Genomic DNA, 23,802 nt, shown 5'->3' on the forward strand with positions numbered 1-23,802 from the left:
GTTTCTCTCTATGCTGGAGTCGCCGTGGGTTAGCTGCTCTGCAAGTGCCCGTATGCCGCTGCCCAATCAGCTGGTTTCCTCCGGGCACCTGGCGAAGCCTCAAGTCTGGCTGCTGCTGGGCGGAGGCGGAAGAGGCCACCCCGCCCCCGCATTCGCTCCGCCCCTTTCCCGCCCCCGCTGAGCCTCGGCCCTCCCCACCCAATCCCGGTCCTCCACTGGGAGCTTGGGGCGGAGCTTCGCCGCCGCCCCGCCCCTCCGCGCAAGCTATCCGCCGGGGGAGTGGAAGCGTTTGCGAACGCTGATGGTGTTTTTTTAGAAAATAAGTTTCACATGTACAGCATTATAGTTCAACATCTGTATATACTAGAGCGTGATCACCACTACAGTCTAGTTGCGATCCGTCACCATACAGTTAACCCACTTAATGCATTTCGCCCAACCCCCTGGAAGCTATCGGTCCTACAGTCGCGGAGCTGATTGGCTGATCTTGGGCGTCTACGTAATCCGTGTTTTCCGGAATTTGGGTTGAGCTCGGGAGAGTGGAGGATGGCTTCTCTGAGTCAGCCCTTGCGCGAGCTACAGGGACCTTTGCTCCCACCCAAGGACCTGGTGGAGGAGGAAGATGATTATCTGAGGGAGAATGCGGAGGAGGAGGAAGACACGGTGTTTGTCGATGCCGAGGAGCTCTGCAGTGGGGGCGTAAAGGCGGGCAGCCTCCCTGGTCGGCTCCGTGGTGAGGAAGCAACTCGCCCCTGGGGATGGGTTTGGAGGATTAATGAACTGTTTCCCATTATGGCCTCGTCCCAAGTCAGGCGCCCCATCGCTGCTAATAGACTTCCTTTGGGATGGCCTAGCTGTTTCGTCCCGTTTAGGATAAAATAAAAGCAGCAACAACCACAAGAAAGCAGAGACTTGGGCAAATACTATGTGTTAAGCATGGGCTCCACATGTATCTCATTTAATGATGACAACTTTTTCAGGTAGTTTTATAGTCGAGGAAACAGTGGGTGTCCAGCCAGTATTCACACCCAGAAACAGGGCTTTTAACTATTTTCCTGTCTTTCCTGGAGTCGAGTATGTGGCTACTTTTCAGCTACTTAGACACACAAGCACATAAGAAACACCCCAAGGCACTGTTGATTCATTAACCTTGTGTTAATAACCTTGTGATCTGTGTTTACCTTGTATAGTTTCCTGTGTTAAGAATTATATCCATTTTGTGTACCTGGTGACTGATGTTTAAGAATGTTTGAATGTTCAGACCACTGCTGTACTGTAGAATTTTCTCTGGTGATGGCATTGCTGTATATTTGCTCTGTCCAATATAACAGCTGTTAGCCACATGTGGCTATTGAGAACTTGAAATGCAGCTAGTGCACCTGAGGAGTTGAATTTTAAATTTTAATTAATTTAAATTTAAATAGTCACAGGTGAGTGGACAATACAGGTTTAGACAGAAAATGTTTAAGTATTTGTGGAGGGTTTAGTCATTTATCCTGAAAGTGTTAGTGATTGGCTACCATCTTCCAAGCAAGGTGTTTGTTTTGTTGGGATACCTTGGAGAGATTAGATGATGATGTTGCTGTCTTAATGGAGCTTACCTTCTAATGAATTAAACAGACATTCTATAAATAATCACAGAAGTAACTATAATATAACTAAGTGCTTAGAAGGAATAGTAAGAAGTGCTATGAGAGATTATATTCATGAGATTCAGGGCTTTCCTGAGGAAGTGACAATTAAGCTGAGGTCTGTAGTAAATGGGGTAAACAGTAAGGAAGAAATTATTTAAGGCAAGTGGAACAGCTTTTGCAAAGGCCCTGGATAGGAGGTACCATGACATTTTTTAGAAACTGCTTGAAGGTCAGTATTGACTTGAGGTCAGAGTAGCAGAGAGAAGACTGCTTTTAGAAGAGGAACAATAGACTTTTGCCATGTACCATGCCTCCCTCCTGGAATACATAAACAGATGAAATATTGTCATGTTCTAGAGAGCTTACAGTGTAGTAGAGGGAGACAGATAAACAGGTAAGTGGAATATAGACACTGTAATAGATATCTGTAGAGGGTACTGTCCAGGGATTAAAGAGAGTAGTGGATTTGACAAAACATTGGGAAGAGATTTTAAATTATCCTAAATTAACTTTTTTTTTTTTTTTTAAGTTTCAATTTTTGATGAAAACAGTCACCAGCAATGTGAAGTGTTTGGACGTTTTCCATTAATGGGTGCTTGGTGGCGAGTGAAGGTACAGGTAAAGCCTGTAGGATCAAGGAGCTATCAAGTTCAAGGATTTCCTTCTTACTTTTTACAGTCAGATATGTCAGCACCAAATCAGTTACACATCTGTTCCCTCTTTCTTAAAGACTGTAATGTCTCCAGTGAAAACAGAATGAAATTTTTAGCATGGGTAAATGAAGAATCAAGTTATGAAGACCTCAACTTTGAAAATCTTAGGGAAAAATTAAGAACTTACCAAGAGAACATGGGAAGGAATACTCAAAAACAATCTACACAGAAAACACAAGAAGAGTCACCACCAGATTCCGAGATACTGCTTCCTCTGGAAAACACAAGTAAGTGATTTAATCATTGAGTTTAGTGTAATTGAGATACTGGATGACTGGTGTGTTTAAAATATTACCAGTACAGTATTGATATCTTGGTATAGTATTCTTTTTTTAAATTGGTTTGATGAAATGTGTTTGCATTGCTTTTGGAGTATGTCATTGACATTGCAGGTTCCTCATCTATAATGTGAAGAGATTGGGTGAGATGATCTTTAAACACCTTTCAGTTCCTTTCCTGCTCTAAAAGTGTGATTCTAGGTCTCTCACTTTTGTGTCCTAGGATTGCCTAGAGTCATTAAGAAGAAGTTCAGTTATCAATTATTCTGTTTCAGAAGGCAGAGAAGAAAGGCAAGAATATGAGCAATCCATTTTGGAAAGATTTCAGTTCAAAGTAGTTTAAAATAACTTTTAAATATCGTTTGTTATCTGGACATTCACATATGGAATATTTCATTTCTTAATTTTATCAAATAAATTTGGCAGTACATCACTGAATGATTTCAATGATGAAAGCATCATGATTACAGTAAGAAGAATGACTATAAAGATTAATATGTAAATGATTTTTTTTTTTTTTTTTTTTTTTTTTTGCGGTACGCGGGCCTCTCACTGTTGTGGCCTCTCCCGTTGCGGAGCACAGGCTCCGGACGCACAGGCTCTGTGGCCATGGCTCAGGGGCCTAGGCGCTCCGCGGCATGTGGGATCCTCCCGGACCGGGGCACTAACTGGCGTCCCCTGCATTGGCAGGCAGACTCTCAACCACTGCGCCAGCAGGGAAGCCCTATGTAAATGATTTTTAATGCTTAGCTTTAAGTTTATCTATATATTATTGAGTACGAACTTTTATTCTGATTCTCTTGCAAGCCGAAGAAACAAAAGGCTAAGAGGTAGCTATCTAAGCATTTGAAGAACTTAAATTTTGGTGTTAAACACAATGAAAACCATCTTGATACTAAAGCAAGTGTTATAATACAATCAATTTTCTTGCTGGTCACAGTAAATTTATTACTCTCTCTTTGATTTGGATTTCTTAAACTGGTTGTGCTAAATGGGAAAGTCCATCAAATCAGTTGTTCTATGAGCTCATTTGTATGTTTTTGTTATCTTCCAATATCCTGTAGTTCCATTTATAACTGTGATGAGAGCTTTGCAGTTCCCCAAAATAATGGAATTCCTTCCAGTTCTTCTGCCCCGACACTTTAAACGTCTCATGAGCTCAGATTCTACAGAGGTGTTGGAAGAGATAGAAGAGATTTTAGGTACACAGCCATGGAAACTCGGATTTCGTAAAGTAAGAAAGACATTTGCTTAGCATTTTGTAATCTTATACAAGGGAGGATGTCTCAAGCTTGACAGTTTTTTGCATCTCTTTCCAGGGAAAGAAATTTGTATGACTTCAGTGTTGATTTATTTTCCTTGCAGTGTTGCAACTAAATATAAACTTCTTCTACTTGTAGCTCTTATGCAATAAATTTACAAAGGAAAACAAAATAACAAAATAAATGATATTCAAATGATCAATACTTCAGTTACATAATTTAATTTCTTATGACATTTTTTGTAGCTAAATTGCCATTGCACCTTGAATATAGATCTCACCAAAGACAAGTTCTTTTGAGTTTGGCAAGTCCATTCTGCTGTGCTACGCAATTCCTCACTTTCCTATTTGAACTTTAGAAGACCTTCGTTATTCATATGGTATATGATGATGCCATTTGATTTTTTTTCTTTGGCACAATAATGTTATTTACAATTTCTTTGGCACTTCTGTTTTTCTTATTAGAGACCAGGAGTAGTAAAGTGGCACCGTAAAGCTCCAGAGATGTTGAAAACCAAATGTGGCACTTAAATCTTGGCAGTACTTGTTATAGGTGGTTTTCCAAATGAAAATGCAATTTAAAAATTCTGAGATAATTGGTGGGATCCCCAAGAATGTTTACAGATCCCACCCCTCTGCCCCCCATTTGAGAAATACTGGAATAATGAATTTGTTCCCTCTATAAAATGACTATGATTTCAGTATGCTTGGAAAAATGAGATTCTGGAACATTAGATTATTATATACATTTATTCAGTAGCAAAGAGAAGCAGAGCAATGAGCCTTCTGGGACTCAAGTGGGAAAAGGAGGCTCGGAGTCCCCTTTTCAGCATGTAAACGACTACCCAGAATAAAGACTTTTACTGAGGTTTTGTATTCATTTGTTAGGGCTGCTGTAACAAACAGCATAGACTGGGTGCCTTAAACCACAGACATTTATTTTTTCACAGTTCTGGAGGCTATAAATCCAAAGTCAAGATGCCAGCAGGGTTGGTTTCTTCTGAGACCTCTCTCCTTAGCTTATGGATGGCTGTCTTCTTCCTGTGTCTTTACGTGGTCTTCTTTCTGTGTTTGTCTGGGTCCTAAAATCTTCTTATGACACCAGTCATATTGGATTAGGGCCCACCCCAGTGATCTCATTTTAACTTAATTACCTCCTTAAAGACCCTATCTCCAAATATGGTCACATTCTGGGGCACTGGGTGTTAGGATTTCAACATACGAATTTTGGGGAGGATGCATTTCAGCCCATAAAATGTATGGACGGCTCCAGGGGTGATGTCTCCATGGGAAAAAAAATGGAGCTGGTAGAGGACCTACTTAGTGGATCATGGTGAAGGAAGTTCTGTACCTTTTCAGTAGAGTTTGGGCAGAATTGTTGATAGGCACATGGAAAACTAAACAAGCCAAGAAAAATGAGGCAGTCAGTAACTTCACAATGCACACAAGAGTTCAACACAAAGTTAATGTAATCACAGCATATCATGTCACTCAGCCGTGAATGCTGTTTACACTGATTTAACCAAAATCAGTTTTCAAAATGTATATTATAACTTTTCTCAAAGATGGGAAGAAGAGAAGCATGTGTGGAAGTGACAGTATAAAGGGAGCAAACTTCCTTGAAGAAAAACTTTCCATAGTAAGGAGTTAACTCTAATTACCTAAAATTTTTTTTAAAAAATTAAGGAATAGTATAAACAATACGTAGAAATGTGGAGATAAATTCTGGAAGAAATAACTGAAAATGTTGAGGGTGTTACCTTTAGAAGGCATGGAAAGGGTAAGTCAGAGGATTCCTATTTTTTGTGTTTAGTCTCATAGTGTTATTTGACTTTTAAAACTGTATGTGTATTGCTTTGAAAAAACATAATTTTAATTATGAAATTATATAGATCTCTAATCACAGTACAGTTAATTAAAAAAATTAGTGATGTATTAGGTACATAGTTATTTTTTCCCAAATTTTGTTGAAACACATGTCTTCTGGGACTTAAAAAATTATTAATAAACACCATAGTTTTCACTGTAATTCTCATAATAGTCATCTAATAGTCAATTATAAAAATATTTATAATTTTTATAAAGCAAACGAATTTTCTTTTCTTAAAGATAACCTACAGACAGTTGAAGCTTCTGCGATGTGAGGCAAGTTGGACATCGTTTTGTCAGTGCAGGTCTCTTCTCCAGTTGATGTCTGATTTGGAGAGGAATGCATTAGTAATATATTCTGAACTGAAGCAGATATGTAGAGAGCAAGGGCACACGTGTGTTGAAGAAGCTGACTTAACTTATGAATTGTCAGACCGCATGTCTTTTCATGATGCTTGGCAGTCTCTGAAGTTCTTGAAGGATATTGGTGTGGTGACGTATGAGAAGGGCTGTGTCTTTCTTTATGACCTTTACCAGGCTGAAAGAGGCATTGCCTCTTCAATCTGTGACCTGATGACAAGGTCGCCATGGCGATTACACGTTGATGTCAAAAAGGTGCTTGCATCTATTCACACCACAAGACCTGAGAATTCAGGAAGTGATGATATGCTGAATAAAAGTAAACCTGACGAAACAAGATTAGAAGATCCTGTGGATATTTGGGACACGCAGGACAGCGGTGACCATATTTGGGATAATGGTGAAAATGAAGTTAAGGCAGAAATAAGTGAAGTCCAACTGGATCAGGATCAGGTGGCTGCTTTGGACCTGATTTGCTCCAATGCTGTGACAGTCATAAGTGGGAAAGGTGGTAGTGGGAAGACCACAATTGTTAGCCAGCTTTTTAAGCATATAGAGCTGTTGGAAGAAAGAGAAGTGAAAAAAGCTTGTGAAGATTTTGAACAAGACCAGAATGAACCAGAAGAATGGATTACCTTCACCAAGCAAAGTCAGCTGAAGCCAGACAAGGCTATAGAAGTTTTACTGACAGCACCTACAGGGAAAGCAGCTGGCTTACTGAGACAGAAAACTGGTTTCAGCGCTTATACGCTATGTCAGGTAAAGTCTTTTACATTTTTTTCTCTACGTAAAACATTTGCCTTAAACATGGGCTTAATGTAATGAGTTTATTTTTCATTTCTTCCTGACAGCAATCAGTAGGCATTTATTGAATGTCTTCTAGATCCTTGCCTTGTGGTAGCTAATCACTTAGATCAGTGCCACTCAAAACAGCCAGTGTATAGACTGTTACTATTTGCAGTGAGATAGGAGCTTGTGCCAGAACGTAGATCAGTGTACTGCTGCTTCCTTCATTAAGAAAGTCTTACTATGGAAAAAAAAAAAAAAAAAAAAGTTCTGGTAAACTAAAGTGTATGCTTAATGCTGTAGTTAGTTTAGATTCTGGCACATGCCCTATTTCTCAGTGGGGCTGGTTTCAAACATGAGTCCACATTTTGTAGAATGAAAGCTCCATCAAAGTGAGGACTTGGATCATCTGGTTTAGTGCTTTATCTCCTTTGCCTACAACAGTGCCTGGCAAATAGTAGTTGCATAATAAAAATTTCAAATGAATTAAGATGCTTGAAAAAAATAGCTTTGGCTATAGTTAAGAGTCATGAAGTTTTAAACTTGTAAAGAGTTGGAGAGTTTCCTTTAGCCCTGATCTGCCATTTTATAGATCAAAGAACTTAGTCGTTGGAAGATTTCTGAAGGAAATAACAATTGAATTGGAGTCTAATGGACAAGGAAGCTCAGGTAAGGAGAAGAACATTTTATTTAAGGGAAAGGCCTTCCCAGAGGCATTGAGGTGAATGACCAAGTGCATATAGAGGATTTTGAGGGGACTGCGTTGATTGGAATGAAGTCTGTATATTGTAAAATAATGGAAATTACACTTGGTTTAGACCAAGAATTTGAGCTTTAAAGTTTGTAAAGTATTTTGCCGTTTCATTAAATCCTTGACAAACGAGTGAAGTGGGTAAGTGATGTTATCTGCATTTTACAGGAGAGCCATTTAAACTTCGGGTGTGTTACACAATTGGCCCCAAACCTTAACTGAGTGCAGAGCTAGATTCTCATCTCTGACCTCCCAGCTTGCTTCTCTTTCCAAGGTGCCATGATCCCCTCATTTACTACGGACCTTGTATACCTAACAAAGAAGCTTGGACTTGATTTACTGGGGAGCCATTTAGGTTCCTAAGCAAGAGAGGGAAATGAAGAAAGCAGTTCTAAGGAAGGCTACCTAGAATCATAGACCCACGAGCCACCCTAGAAATTGCTTTTGCTTTACTTTTATTTGTCACATGAGTGGGCATGATCCTAGAGAAGTTCAGTGTAGCTCATTGGTGGAAGAGTCTTCTGATCAGTTTATGATTTTTTCCATTACGCTTTCACTTCTGTTTAGTCTGAAGGATTGAATTAGAAAAGGAGAGGCCAGAGAGAGATCATTACTAAATTTCATCTTATGTTCCAACTCTGATCAATTGGTAGTATCTTAATATCAGGTTGGGATGCTGGGAGGACATTTCTAAAGCCATGTTTAGGCTCAGGAAAGAGTGTAAGGGCACAGGAGAGGCATTGAGGTGGCACTTATGCCACTTATTTATCAACCTTCGGCTAGGGATACCAGGTTTAGCAGATAAAAATGCAAAAAATTTTTTAGTGTAAGTGAGCATATATAGATATATGCATACAACATAGAAACATTTGTGAAATGGTATACAACAAAATATTTAACATTCTCTGGTTGTAATTTTACAAAATTTTTTTTCCCTCTTCCGTATTTTTTTAAAATAGTAAATATTATTACCCCTGTAATAAATAGTTTTTTTAGTTGTCTTGGTGGTGGTGGTTTTTTCAGTGTTGGGGAAGTAAGGGAGTTTAGAATACTAGGAGAAAAAGTAGTATTTTCATAGTTAGTTTGTGCAGGCACCCCCTAATTTCCAGAATGGAGTATTACAGTTGGGAGAAGAGTGGGGCTTAAGTGTTTGGGCCATCTCAGAAGGCCAAGAGAAGGTTTATTTGGGGGTAGAAAACAATAGGGAGTTCTGTCTGGTCAAGAGTGCTAAGAGAACAGTTGGGATTCTTGCAGTGGAATGGTGCTGTGTGAGAAACTTGTTAAACACACCAAGTACTCCCTAGGAAGCAATTTTTTGAACTATTTCATCTGTGTTTTCTGGGATTCATCCTATAACTTTTGTGTTCTCTATTTCTTTAGTCTGTTTCCCTATGTTACTCTATGTACATCCTCCCTGTCCCTTCCCTATTTAAGAGTTTTGTTTTAAAAGAATATGTTGTTAAAAAAATTTTTTTGGTAAATTTTATAACCTGAATTTTAAAATGCCATACTTTGCTTGTAGGTCAATTATAGCTTCTACTTATGGGAGAAAAAAAAAATGACCAAGGACATGCCATGGAAATTTTCTTCGGTTAGAGTTCTGGTTGTGGATGAAGGGAGTTTGGTATCTGTCGGAATCTTTAAATCAGTTTTAAATTTACTGTGTGAGCACTCCCAACTTTCTAAGCTTATTATCCTTGGTAAGTTAAAATATTGTTGGAATCCTAATTGTTTGGTTCAAATTATTGTGGTTAGTAGGTTCTTTATACCATTTCACTGTTTTAATATCCATATCCTACAGGTGGGAAGCCATTTCTCAGACCCCACTCTGAAGCCACTCTGAGTTCAGTCTGACCAGTCTCTTTATCAGCTTGGGTGGCTCTTTGTTTTGGCCAGGATATCAGCAAGCTAGGTTGTGAATGAAATAGAGTTGTGAGGAGTTACTGTAATTACCTAAATGATGACTATTAAAATAGTAAAATTCTCACAGACTCAGAGTAAATCAGGATGTAGATTATTTGGAAGTAATAGAAAGTCTGAATTATTGACCACTTCAAAGTAATTTTATGATTTTAAGCTAATAATTCACATTAGACCTCACCAGCCTCGTAAGTCCTTTCCAATTCCGGTGAGATTCAGTTTGATGCTATTAGGTAGTACCGACGTGTAGACCATGTTTTTTAATGGAGAAAAAAATAGAATTGCAATGAGAGAATCAATATATTTATAAAGAGTTGTTTTAGGTATTTGAGGATATTGTGTAAGCAGTTTATTTTATTAATAGCTTAAGCATTCTCTCAGTTTCCACCCAGAAAATAGTTTCTCTTTTCTCAGGCCCTGGAGGCGCAGGCCCATGGGCCCAGCCGCCCCGCGGCACGTGGGATCCTCCCGGACCGGGACACGAACCCGTGTCCCCCGAATCGGCAGGCGGACCCTCAAACATTGCGCCACCAGGGAAGCCCTAAAAAGATTTTTAATAGAGCAAAATGTTATCATTACATTACTGGAATTTATTATCAAATGCACTGAGTTTGTTTATTTTGCATTTTGTACATTAAGTTTTGTTTATTTGAGGCCATAGATTTTTCCATGTTTAGTAAGACATTGAGCAAGATTGAATAAGTGACTAAATTCTAGATATCTAAGGCCTGTTTTTTTCTTTACCTGTTGGTGAAAATATATGCCCCAACAGTTTGCCTGTGTTTATAGATATGAAAAAAGTTCAATTCATGTTTTACCTTACTGTGTTATCACTGTTTTTTTTCTTACATTGTTTAATTGGAATGTTTTTTTTTGGTTGTTGTTGAATATGTTTGAAGACTTAATGTTCTTAAGTAATTTTAAACGAAGATTTTTTTCGTTTTTCCTCAGAGTAAGTCTTTATAATTATAGCATATATCAGTAGGGAGAAATAAAAATAATTTCTAAATTTCGAGATCCCAGTTACATAAAACCTGCTCTATTTTTCCCCATTTTAGGTGATATTAGACAGTTACCCAGTATTGAACCTGGTAACTTGCTGAAAGATCTTTTTGAGACTCTCAAGTCAAGAAATTGTGCTATTGAACTAAAGACAAACCATAGAGCAGAATCTGAACTAATTGTGGACAATGCTACAAGGTATAATATAACTAAAATTTTGCATTTTCTCTCTGTCGTATTAGAAATAAAGATTAAAAAAATATTACCTTTTGAGTTAGGGTGATTCAGTGCAGTATGTTTACTATGCTCTTTTAGCAAACCTTTTCTGTCCTTCAGGTATATGTATACCTTTTGTCCCACAGTTAGAAAACAAAATATTTTTCATTATTGATCCAAGATAAATTAGTGTTGAAATTTAAGTGTAAATGTGTTTTCCTAATTTTAAAAGTATATATGTGATATAAAGTTCCATCAGGCTTAGAGACCAGAATAAACCCAAGGAGAACAGAGACTCAAAAATGAATTCATTAGAGTTCAAGGGTGACTTGGGGAAGACATTTCCTGTAATTTTTATAAGGGGAGCCCAAAGCAAAAAATAAAAAGGTATTTTACTCCTTGATGAATCCTGGTGGCACCAGTGGCATATTACTCTCCTTAAAGTAGGAAAGAATCCTTCTCTTTCCTTAATCTTTGCATAAGCCTTTAGAGTAATCCTCTCTAATAGATGTGATGGGACCACAGAATATTAAGACACTTTTTTATTCATTGGGCCAAAATTTATCTTTGTTTTTGACTCTGTTTTACAAGGTGCTGTTTTTGTTGGCTGGTTTTAGGTTTCATTTTCCCTTTATTGGCTGTAGTGCATGATTTATTTCTGTATCTGCATGGAATTATTTTGGTTCTACCTTATCACTGTCCATTATTTTGGGAATTATAAGGATCATGGGGCAATCAGCTGAGTGGCAGAGGATTTAGTTGATTTGGATAAAACTTTAGCACAGGTCCTGAACTGTTGCTAAGATCACAAATTTAGCCTGAAACTTCATTGCCTTAGGTCTTCTTTGTACAACATTTTGTGTGTGTCTGTCATCCTGCCCTTGGACCTGCTGTGTATCCATCTGGGGCTTAGGGCCTGGAACTAGATTTTTGACTATACTTGAGGACAAAAAATGACTTACTAGATAACGTAGAATTACAGTGGAAGGTAGATTTTGCTCAAAGAAATGCTTTCTTTACAATGATTTGTTTTCTGTCAGATGAGTTCTTATTTCTTTAATGATGGATGAAAAACTTATTAGGTTATGTGGAGGTCTTTGCAGTAGCTATCAGGTTCAGATATTCAGTAGGACAGGGTAATGTATTAGACTACAAGATGCTGGTTTTTTTTTTTTTTTTTTGCGGTATGCGGGCCTCTCACTGTTGTGACCTCTCCCGTTGCGGAGCACAGGCTCCGGACGCGCAGGCTCAGCAGCCATGGCTCACGGGCCCAGCCGCTCCGCGGCATGTGGGATCTTCCCGGACCGGGGCACGAACCCACGTCCCCTGCATCGGCAGGCGGATTCTCAACCACTGCGCCACCAGGGAAGCCCCAAGATGCTGTTTTTATTGCTTAAACATTTTCTTGGTTGGATGTCAGCAGAAACTAGAATATTCAAAGCCTACTCTCTCCCTGCCCCATCTACCCTGGAAAAGATAGTGGGGGTAGAGGCAGAATGGACAGGAATAGGGTAGATGATATAGGTTCGTACTGGGACGTTAAGAAAAATAATGCAGTTGGAAGTGTAACTATAACTCTTACCTATAACTCTTCTGCTCCTACCTAAAGTCCACCTCAGTTTTGGAAATTGGTAGATGATGGGTCATTTTAAAGTCTAGAAATCTTGGAAGAATCTAAAGCACATTAGGTTTCTTAGAACTCAATTTTATCTGAAATTTAGGAATTCCTTTTAGTAACCCTTTCGATATCTTTTGGGCTGAGCTATGCTCCTTTCATTATTTCTTCTTGGTCATCATCACCAAGTGTTTAATGACAGAAGGATCCCAGTGATACCACGGAAAAGCTTCTAGAGTAGAAGTATGTTACATGTCCTGGGTCAGAAGCAAAACAGGAAATCCATGGTGATTCTCAGTACCCCAAATTAAATCTGGGATAGTTCCAGCAGAGACAGCCTTCTTCCCTCTTTCTCCTTTCCTCCCTTCCAACCCTGTTGGGAAGGATTGAAAGATGACACAGTAGGGTACTATACCTTTGATAGCTAAGCTGCTGTTAGGTCTTTTCAGGGTGTCAGTTTTCTTCCAAATAACCAAGGAGGGACTCTAGTATGACAAGGCCCCTGGCCTTTACTGTGCTTTCTTTTTTTTTTTTTTTTTGCTGTATGCGGGCCTCTCACTGCTGTGGCCTCTCCCGTTGCGGAGCACAGGCTCCGGACGCGCAGGCTCTGCGGCCATGGCTCACGGGCTTAGTTGCTCCGCGGCATGTGGGATCTTCCCGGACCAGGGCACGAACCCGTGACCCCTGCATCGGCAGGCGGATTCTCAACCACTGCGCCACCAGGGAAGCCCTACTGTGCTTTCTGATATGACTTGCTAGTCTTGGGGAATACAAGAACAAAAGAAGGATGAGGAGGGAAAGGAAACAAAGAGAAGATGTGGATACTTGGTTCAGCTGGGAAGATGAGACCATATATATGATATATACAGAGGAAAGGAGAAAAGAAAGAGTATGATATAAATGTATGGAAAAGGCCCCAAAGAGTTTAAACTAATTTAAATAGAAAGGAATATGGAGCCCAGTGGGCCCAAATTTCCCTCCTAGCTCTCCTGCTTTTTACCTCTGTGATCTTGGACAACCCCACTGGAGTTAACTAAGCCTCATGTTGCTCATCTGTGAAGTGAGGATAATACCTACTTGGTATGGTTCTTTAGTGGTCTGGAGAAAAGTAGGTCAAGTTCTCAGAATGTTGCTTAGTAAATTCCATGACAATTTTTTCTAATGCTTTTAATGTGCTAGGGGTAGGGGACTGTTGGATAAAAGTAACATTATGGTCTTGTTAAGTGTATTTTGAAACTCATTTACTATTTATAATGCATATATGGGTAGCCCTTTTACCCTATTTATGACCTATTCACAGATATTAATTATTGTAATGACATTATCTCTGATCATATGTGAAGATACATTTTTGGATACTAATGCTCTTGGTGTATTATTTTACCTTTATTTAAGAATCTCAAGACGCCAGTTTCCAACATTTGATGCAGAGCTGAATATCTCTGATGATCCAACATTCCATGTTTCAATACAAGATAAATCATTTATTTTTGTTAGACTCCCAGAAGAAGATGCCAATTCTCAGTTCTCAAAAAGTAATCATCACTCTTGTAAGTATAAACTTTTATGTTATATACAGTTAAATATTTCAGTTTTGTAATATAGTTATTAAATGACTAGTGATAATTTATTTGATGGTAAAGATAAATATTGCTAGTAAAACATTAGGCACTGAAAATAAACGAATTTATTAAACATCAAAAGCAGATTACTTTAGAATTTTGTAAAGAAGTAAGCTCTTGACACATGCATACTAAGGACTTAGTAAATATTTGTTGAGTAAATAAGTGGATGTAGATGATTAGTTTAAAATAAAGCAAAGCCCTAAGTAATCCAGGTTCATTCAGGAGAAAGCATGTCTTAATGAATGAAGCTTTTCTTTTACAGCAAATACTGTAAAAGTACAGTATTTGCTGGAAAAGTACAGTATTTGCTGGAAAAGTAAATACCACATTTGTTGTTTTGAGTACATTTGTGAAACAAAAGAAATGGCTGTCAAACTCTTGCCAAGCTGAGTTCCTAATAGTTCTGTTTCTAGTAAAGTGGACAAGCATCACTTCTAATTGTGGGTGTTAGGATGACAGCATGGCAGGGTTGAGGAAGTGCATGGGATAGGGAATCTTCTGCCTATGTGTATGACCCATGTCACCTCGCTCTACTATTTGTAAAATGAGAGTCATAGTGACAGTGCCTGGGGGACAGTTGTGAAAGTTGAGGGCGTTCATAGGTTTTGAGGAACTATATGAATGTTAGTTTCTTGTGAAAAATGGGTATTATCTACTCCAAATGAATTTATTTAAATTGAATTTATTTATTTATTTAAATAATTTGATCTTTATATTATAAACTTAGCAAGCTTTTTTAAATAGTATAGCGGTTTACTCAAAATTGAATTAGTGAAAATTTAAATGATTTTTATTGAGGATTTATTGTAGTTGCCACAGTTCTTCAAGGTCTATCCTTCCTCCTTAGCAGCTTCCACTCTGCATGTGAAATTAATTGACATTCAGCTTTATCAGTAAGCCTTTCCTCCTTCGTGTGTCCCTATCTCAGTTCCTTTGGGTTAGTGTTCATTCACATGTTACGTTATTCTTTTTTTAAATGAGCTCATGTAATAATAGGATTCTATAAATGCCTTTTTGGCTTTTTAAAAAATTATTATGGAAATCATTTATATTCCTTAACAAAAGTCAAATGATACAGAAGTGTTGGAAGTAAAAATTAATATTTCCTTTAATCATCCCCTGTCCTCTTTCCCTGAATCAACCCCATAAAGGTCACATCTATAGGAAGAGCTTGGAGTTTCTCTTTTTAAACTATAGGAAGAGCTTGGAGTTTCTCTTTTTAAACTATAGGAAGAGCTTGGAGTTTCTCTTTTTAAACCGTGTTATATCCATACACAGACATATATTAGTTTTACATAATTTGGTTTATAAGCTGTGTATTGTTTTTTGACTTGTTTTTTATTATACCTGTTGTGAATAATTTATAGATAATGTTTATTCTCTCCACAGCTTACTTAATTCATAGTAGGTATTAGTACAGATGAAGAAAATGAGACTAAGATGGTTAAGAAACTGGCTTTCTTTGCCCCTCCATTTAGATCTACCTAAAATATGTTTAGTTTTATTTCTGGCACCCATTCTTTACATTAATGAGAATGTACTTTAAAAAAAAGTTGTTTCAGAATGGTAGTGGAGCTTAGCTGGAGCTGTATTCTATCTTAATTACAAACTTCAGCTGGAAAATGAGCCTCTTCTTTAAGAGAAGTGAATAAATTACTCCTTAGAGCGGCATATAGTATATTTTCGTTAATAATTATTATTCCTTAATACTTAAGTAATAAGTATTTCTTAATAAATTACTCAGCTATTCCCATTATTGCAAGGTACAAAGACCTTAGACAGGCTTCGTTAGCTGGGCTAGAATTCCAGAGATGTTAAAATATGAGAAAAAATGCGTATCTTAGAAACAAGTACAGCGTACGTATTGATCTGGGAGAGGTAGAGAGAGTGAACAAAGCAAGGAGCAGAACAGCGTGCGTGATCCTGTGCGTGTGAAAGAAACCAGAAACCAGTGTTTTGTGAGAGCTTTGGCAAGCGGGGCTTGGCTGGCAGTGAGCTGAGTCTTGGACATTTTTTAATGATAATCCTTCCTTCATCTGAAAAATGAAGGGCTCAGCGAGCAACTGATTCAGTCTTCCTAGAGCAGGGATCACAAGGCCTGGGCTTTTTCATTCCCTTGTGATGTATCTGCTAAGAGGGAAAGACCCAAAAGCCTGGAATGTTTTTACCTCAATTTTTATTTCTTCTGCCTCTCCTGAGGAATGTTCCCTGATTTTGTAACATTGCTGAGAGAGGTTAGAGGAAGCCTGCTTCTCAGTGCTCTGCAAAGGACAAGCTGTAAGTGGACATTATCACTGTCAACGATCTGAGCTCTAAAAGAGGGAGGCTGGTCACCCTACCCCACTGGAAAATTTCTTTTACTTCCAAGAGCCTCAGTTTCACGGTGGTAACAAGGATGTAATTAGTGGTGCTAGTTAAACTATTTAATAGCTGGTAGGGTCTGGTTACTCTTGGAATGGATGCCCTTCCTGTGTCAGGGTTAACCTTTTAGTTGCTGAATCATGGGGAGATCTGGGGGCTCTGGAGGAAGGAAAGACATGGGTGGGAGGGAGAGCACTGTGGTGTTTGGGGAGTAGCTATTTACTAGTGAAAACAGAAATATCTCCATATGTTATACTGGTATGTATCAGCTAAATGTCGGCCCTGTATATAATAATACATGCATCATGTGAGTATTGTGAAGATTAAAGATGAAATCACATAACACAAAGCATATAGATTCTCAAATTGTAACTCATGACCACTAGTACCACCAGAACTTAAGACAGAAAGAAGTCTTACATTAGTAATTATGTTACATATTTTGTCCTCTTGCTCATACTTTAAATTCAGCATTCACAAACCATCAGTAAATATGCAGTGGTGATATTACAAATTAGGAGCTGTCCTGGCTAGTGATTGAGGATAGAGTGTCTGGAACCGTCACCTTCATTCTCTTTTCTCTTGCTCGGGCTGATGAAACAGATGAGGTTGATGCTCCCATGGTGAACTTGTATCCCATTTGGTGAGATGTTTTCCTGGACCCCTTAGCAGGAATTCTAAATTAGTTTCTCCATTGAAACAATGTTATAATTTAGTGTTTTGCTGTGTTAACTTTTTTCTCTTGAATTATCAGATTTATATTCTGCAGTTAGTACTTTACTCAAAGAAAAGGACCTAGAAGATGCAAAAACATCACAATTTATTGCATTTAGAAGGTAAAGCATTTACAAAATTTGGGGGTTTTTAATGAAGCTTTTAAATCTCATACATTATGAATCTGGTTGCTGTTGGAATGGGAGACTGGTAGTTCATCACTGTGAATTCTCTCTCTTATTTTGAGGTATTTCTTGGGTAGGTCCAGCAGAAGGCAGTTTCTAAAGAGGGCTCTTTCTTTTTATTGGCCATGCCTTGTGGCTTGTGGGATCTTAGTTCCCTGACTAGGGATTGAACCCGGGCCCTTGGCAGTGAGAACGCTGAGTCCTAACCACTGGACTGCCAGGGAATTCCCTAAAGAGGTGCTCTTTCTACCAAATATTATATTTGGTAACTCATAGGAAATCTGAGTGGAAGAAAGGGTTATGTTAAGGTCAAAATTACAAAATACTTTTCCTGGAGAAAGTCCTGGAAACTTTTCTTAAAAAAAAAAAAAAAAAAAGAATTATTTATTTATTTAATTTTATATTTGGCTGCATCGGGTCTTAGTTGCGGCACGCGGGCTCTTCATTGCGGTGTGCGGGCTTCTCTCTAGTTGTGGCGTGCGGGTTTTCTTTCTCTAGTTGTGGCGTGCAGGCTCTGGAGCGTGTGGGCTCTAGTTTATGGCACACGGGCTCTAGTTGAGGGGAGCAAGCTCAGTAGTTGTGGCACGTGGGCTTAGTTGCCCTGTGGCATATGGGATCTTAGTTCCCCTACCAGGGATTGAACCTACGTCCCTGCATTGCAAGGCATATTCTTTACCACTGGACCACCAGGGAAGTCCCAGTCCTGGAAACTTTTGATAGAATCCAGTATCTCATAATTGTTGGTAACAGAAATCCACACAAAAGAGGTTCCATTAAGGTGACCCTTGTATATTTCTGTTTTCAGGCAGGACTGTGATGTGATCAACACCTGCTGTTGCAAGCACTACACGGGCCGTCTAATCAAGTGAGGACAGTGCTTCCTGGATTCGCCATACTTTTGTTCGTTTTGAGATTTATCACTGTAGCTGCATATTTTTAAATCTTTTTTTTGACTTCACATTGTGAAGTCAAATGATATCTTCAATTAAATATAATATATATCCTTAGGAATTGACTTTTTGGTAATCAGGGTAATAAGAAAAATAAAGAATAAAATTGTCCCTGTGGTTTCCTACCTCTAGCTTCTCCAAGATGAGCGTGGAGAATTCAGGGCAATTTTTCAAATTAGAATATGTGCGGAATGTGTACAAGAACCTTAGCAATAGGGTGCCTACAGAGAGCACCTTAGGTGGACTTTTATCAGGGAGATAGGAGCATAGAAAAGCCACTCTGTTCACATGTAGGACAGACTAACTCACTTCTCTGGCATTTATCAATACCTACTCTTTATTAAGTGCAGAGAACCCAGAGAAGTGTAAATTACAAGAGGAGTTCCCTGTCTGTTGTGGAAAAACAACAACAACAAAAAAAACAAAAAAAAACATGATAGGTAGCCCAACAAAGGGTTGAAAAGCATAAGATTGGGGCCATCCAGTCTGGGTCACAGTAATTGTGATCTTGGGCAGGTAATTTCACCTATCTATGTATGTAAAAGAGGACACTTACCCAGAATTTCCCTCATAAAGTTGTAGTAAGGATATAATGAAATAATATACCTAAAGTACTTACCATGGTAACTGGTATTATCACCAGCACTTATTTGATTTGCTGCTATTCTGATATAATTATTACAATAGAAATATTTGTAAGTGCTGTAAGACTTGAATTGGGGTAATGATAAGAGAGATTGAAGAGGAGAAGTTGAATTTAAAAAGTAGAGTCAATAAGATTTTTGGTAACTTTTGGAATATAAAGGCAAAGAGAGACATCAGCCTTTATGCCAAGATTTCTAACTTGAAAAAATTCGACTGGGAAATGTCACTGAGTTGGAGGTGCTGCAGAAAGTATAGATAGACCACAACTGAGGGAGCCTGATTTCTTGTTGACCTTTGGAGAACCAAAGTGATGTAAAGAGACTGTGGAAATAATTTTGAGAACTGTATCAGATCTGAGTAAGAGTCAATGCTTAAAGAAAATGAAATTGAGGTTTTTCCAAACTCTGATGCTGTATTATTATTTTCTAACCCAGAAACCATCAGAATAGACTTGAATTTGGAGTTGGTGATAAAATTTGTTGTACCAGGAACGCATATCTCTCAGACTTACTCCCTGAAAATACCTTCAACAGCCAACAAAATAATGAACTAAAGGCCGGTAACGAAGACTTTAATGGTACTTCTCATGGTTTTGCTAAAAATAAGCATGACTTTGAAAGTGGTATTCGACTCTGCAATGGAGAAGTATTTTTCATAACAGAGGTAAATGATAACAGAAATATAGTACCTTTTTACCTATGAGGGATAGATTTGGTTTTCTTTTATTGCCCGAGGATTGATTCAGAATTTAATCATATCAGAGCTGGCGTTCTTCTTCTATAATTTTTTGTTAAGGATTTTTGCATCTGTGTCCATGAGGGATCTTGGTTTGTAGCTTTCTGGTGATATCTTGTCTGATTTTGGTGTCTGACTAATGCTGGCCTCATAAAGTGAGTTGGGAAGTGTTCCTTTCTCTTACATGTTCTGGAAGACTCTGTGAAGAAACATTTTTAATAAGTTTGAAGTGCTTGAGTAACAAAAAACAAGGGACAAGTGACACACTTATTATATTTTACAAAGCATCGCTTCCTTGGTTGCTGCTTAAATGTAGGAACTATAGAAGTGGTCACCTTGAATTTGTCCTCATTGTATAAACACCCTTTTAAACTTACAAGTTTATTCTTTAAAATCTGTGAGGAAAAGTAAACTCTTTGCAAAAAATACATGCGGACTTACATAGTCAGTGCAAGAAGTGAAATGTATAGTCTTCAAAATAAGAAAGACAACACAGACTGTTCTCCAAAGAGTCAAATTAAGGTTAAATTTCAAGGACCAAAAACTTCTATTTGTGGTTATTAAACTATTTGGGTGCGTCTATATTCAGTTGATGCTCAAGCATAGATTTTAAGCTTTTTGAAATTCTTAACAATTATACATGCTATTTTATTTATAAGGTGCTTGCATTTTATGTTCAACCCCAAAATAGACCTTTACAGTGTACATATTTGAAAACGTACAAAACAGTTATTTGTTTTGATGACAGGATAAAACTGATATAACTTTTGGAAAGAAAAGATTTTTGACTATTAATAATATGGCTGGCTTCGAAGTAACTGTGGATTTTGGGAAACTAATGCAATATTGTCACATAAAACATGCATGGGCAAGAACTATTCACACTTTTCAGGTAAGAATGGACTTTTATAAAGCAATTTAAATAGCTTGCCAAGATAGAGTACCTTGCATTATTTTCTTCCTAAGTTTTGTTGCTTTTATTATTTTTTAAATTAGGAAACAAAATACACAAAAGTACGAAAAAACTACTGTACAGACACTAATGTTTTGCACTCTCTGCTTCAGAGCTGTCTTTATTTTCTGGATCTAAGACATAGTTAAAACCTCATCCTGCAGTCCTTCCCATGTCTCCCAGGGAAAGAGCGGTCAGGACCAGGATAACTGAATTTCCCTCTTGCTTCCTTCTCCAGTGTCACTTGGCATGGCACTCTTACTGATCTTGCCTTTATTTAAAATTTTGATATTTTGTTCATTGTGGATCTTTTTTGCTGTAAATTTTAACTTTTAAATTATATTTTTAAACTGAAATATAGTTGACTTACAATGTTTCAGGTGTACACAAAAGTGATTCAGTTGTACATGTAAATATATATGTATATATATTTTCAGATTCTTTTCCATTATTGTTTATTACAAGATATTGAATATATCAGTAGTGCCCTGTGCGATATAGAAGGTCCTTGTTGTTTATTCTATATATAGTAGAGTGTATCTGTTAATTCAGAATCCCTAATTTATCCCTCCCCACCCCTTCCTTTCCCCCTTTGGTAACCATAAGTTTGTTTTCTATGTCTGTGAGACTGTTTCTGTTTCGTAAATAAGTTCATTTGTGTCTTTTTCTTAGATTCCACATATAAGTGATACCATATTTGTCTTTCTCTGACTCACTTCACTTAGTATGGTAATTTCTAGGTCCATCCATGTTGCTGCAAATGGCATTATTTCATTTCTTCTTCCTTTTTTTTTTTTTGGCCGCATCCTGCAGCTTGTGGGATCTTAGTTACCTGACTAAGGATTGAACCCAGGCCCGGCAGTGAAAGCACCGAGTCCTAACTACTGGACCGCGAGGGAATTCCCTATTTCATTCTTTTTATGGCTGACTAGTATTCTGTTGTATGTATGTGTGTGTGTGTGTGTGTGTGTGTGTGTGTATTTTATATATATACATACCACGTCTTCTTTACCCATTCATGTGTCGATTCACATTTAGGTTGCTTCCGTGTCTTGGCTATTGTAAGTAGTGCTGCTGTGAACGTTGGGGTGCATGTATCTTTTCAAATTAGAGTTTTCTCTGGAAAAAAAATATGCCCAGGAGTGGGATTGCTGGATCATATGGTAATTCTATTTTTAGTTTTAGTTTTTTAAAAAAATTTTTTTAAAAATGCAAGTAACGGGCTTCCCTGATGGCGCAGTGGTTGAGAATCCGCCTGCCAATGCAGGGGACACGGGTTCGTGCCCCAGTCTGGGAAGATCCCACATGCTGCGGAGCAGCTGGGCCCGTGAGCCATGGCCGCTGAGCCTGCGCGTCCGGCGCCTGTGCTCCGCAATGGGAGAGGCCACAACAGTGAGAGGCCCGCGTACCACAAAAAAAAAAAAAAAAAAAAAAAGCAAGTAACTTTACTTTTTGTCCATGCCGTGTGGTTTATGGGATCTCAGTTCCCTGACCAGGGATTGAACCCACACCCTCAGCAGTGAAAGTGCAAGTCCTAACCACTGGACTGCCAAGGAATTCCTTATTTTTAGTTTTTTTTTTTTTTTTTTTTATAAAGAATTTTTTGATGTGGACTATTTTTACAGTCTTTATTGAATTTGTTACAATATTGCTTCTGTTTTATGTTTTGGTTTTTTTGGCTGTGAGGCACGTGGGATCTTAGCTCCCCAACCAGGGATCGAACCCACACCCCCTGCATTGGAAGGCAAAGTCTTAACCACTGGACCACCAGGGAAGTCCCCCTATTTTTAGTTTTTTGAGGAACTTCCGTACTGTTCTCCATAGTGGCTGCACCAATTTACATTCCACCAACAGTGTAGGAGGGTTCTGTTTTTTCCACACCCTCTCCAGCATTTATTATTTATAGACTTTTTGATGATGGCTATTCTGACTGGTGTGAGGTGATACCTCATTGTAGTTCTGATTTGCATTTCTCTAATAATTAGTAGTGTTGAGCATCTTTTCATGTGCCTGTTGGCCATCTGTATGTCTTTGGAGAAATGTCTATTTAGGTTTTTTACCCATTTTTTGATTGGGTTGTTTGTTTTTTTTGATATTGAGCTGTATGAGCTGTTTGTATATTTTGGAAATTAATCCCTTGTCAGTTGCATTGTTTGCAAATATTTTTTCCCAGTCCATAGGTTGTCTTTTCATTTTGTTTATGGTTTCCTTTGCAGTGCAAAAGCTTTTAAGTTTAATGAGGTCCCATTTGCTTATTTTTGCTTTCGTTTCCATTGCTTTAGGAGATGGATCCCCCAAAATATTGCTGTGATTTATGTCAAAGAGTGTTCTGCCTATGTTTTCCTCCAGGAGTTTAAAAATATCTGGTCTTACATTTAGCTCTTTAATCTGTTTTGAGTTTATTTTTGTTTATAGTGTTAGAGAATTTTCTAATTTCGTTCTTTTACATGTAGCTGTCCAGTTTTCCCAGCACCACTTATTGAAGAGACTGTCTTTTCTCCATTGTATATTCTTGCCTCTCTTGTCATAGATTAATTGACCATAAGTGCATGGGTTTATTTCTGGGCTTTCTATCCTATTGGATTGATCTGTGTCTTTTTTGTGCCAGTACCATACTGTTTTGATGACTGTAGCTTTGTAGTATAGTCTGAAGTCAGGGAGCATGATTCCTTCGGTTCCATTCTTCTTTCTCAAACTTGTTTTGGCTATTTTGGATTTTTGTGTTTCTATACGAGTTTAAAAAATTTTTGTTCCAGTTCTGTGAAAAATGTCATTGGTAATTTGATAGGGATTACATTGACTCTGTAGATTGCCTTGGGTAGTATGGTCATTTTAACCATATTGATTCTTTCAATCCAAGAACATGGTATATCTTTCCATCTGTTTGTGTCGTCTTCAGTTTCTCTCATCAGTGTCTTATAGTTTTTGGAGTACAGGTATTCTGCCTCCTTTTTAGTCCTAGGTATTTTATTCTTTCTGAAGTGGTTATAAATGGAATTGTTTCCTTAATTTCTCTTTCTGATAGTTTACTGTTAGTGTATAGAAATGTAACAGATTTCCATATATTAATTTTGTGTCCTGCAGCTTTACTGAATTCATTGATGAGTTATAGTAGCTTTCTGGTGGCATCTTTAGGATTTTCTATGTATACTATCATGTCATTTGCAGACAATAACAGTCTTACTTTTTCTTTTTCAATTTGGATTCCTTTTATTTGTTTTTCTTCTCTG

The 23,802-nt window shown here is 38.0% G+C and overlaps 1 protein-coding gene across 5 annotated transcripts in view; it reads left to right on the forward strand.

Moving 5' to 3' along the window:
• The first annotated feature begins 509 nt into the window (after positions 1-509).
• HELB (DNA helicase B) overlaps positions 510-23,802 on the forward strand; it is a 35,300-nt gene continuing 12,007 nt past the window's right edge. Inside the window, exons 1-11 of one of the 5 annotated variants that reach the window (XM_059080276.2) lie at positions 510-733; positions 2,164-2,574; positions 3,690-3,859; positions 5,996-6,874; positions 9,175-9,352; positions 10,631-10,772; positions 13,801-13,955; positions 17,146-17,227; positions 18,096-18,155; positions 19,320-19,548; positions 20,369-20,512. In XM_059080276.2, the coding sequence (XP_058936259.1) occupies positions 547-733; positions 2,164-2,574; positions 3,690-3,859; positions 5,996-6,874; positions 9,175-9,352; positions 10,631-10,772; positions 13,801-13,955; positions 17,146-17,227; positions 18,096-18,155; positions 19,320-19,548; positions 20,369-20,512 (2,637 nt within the window). In that variant the 5' untranslated portion in view covers positions 510-546. The remainder of the gene's footprint in view (positions 734-2,163; positions 2,575-3,689; positions 3,860-5,995; positions 6,875-9,174; positions 9,353-10,630; positions 10,773-13,800; positions 13,956-17,145; positions 17,228-18,095; positions 18,156-19,319; positions 19,549-20,368; positions 20,513-23,802) is intronic. The other 4 variants (XM_059080277.2, XM_067009694.1, XM_067009692.1 and 1 more) reach the window with 4 other exon arrangements.

The sequence above is a fragment of the Kogia breviceps genome, chromosome 12 (assembly GCF_026419965.1).
Source record: "Kogia breviceps isolate mKogBre1 chromosome 12, mKogBre1 haplotype 1, whole genome shotgun sequence".
Taxonomy (NCBI): Eukaryota; Metazoa; Chordata; class Mammalia; order Artiodactyla; family Physeteridae; genus Kogia; species Kogia breviceps.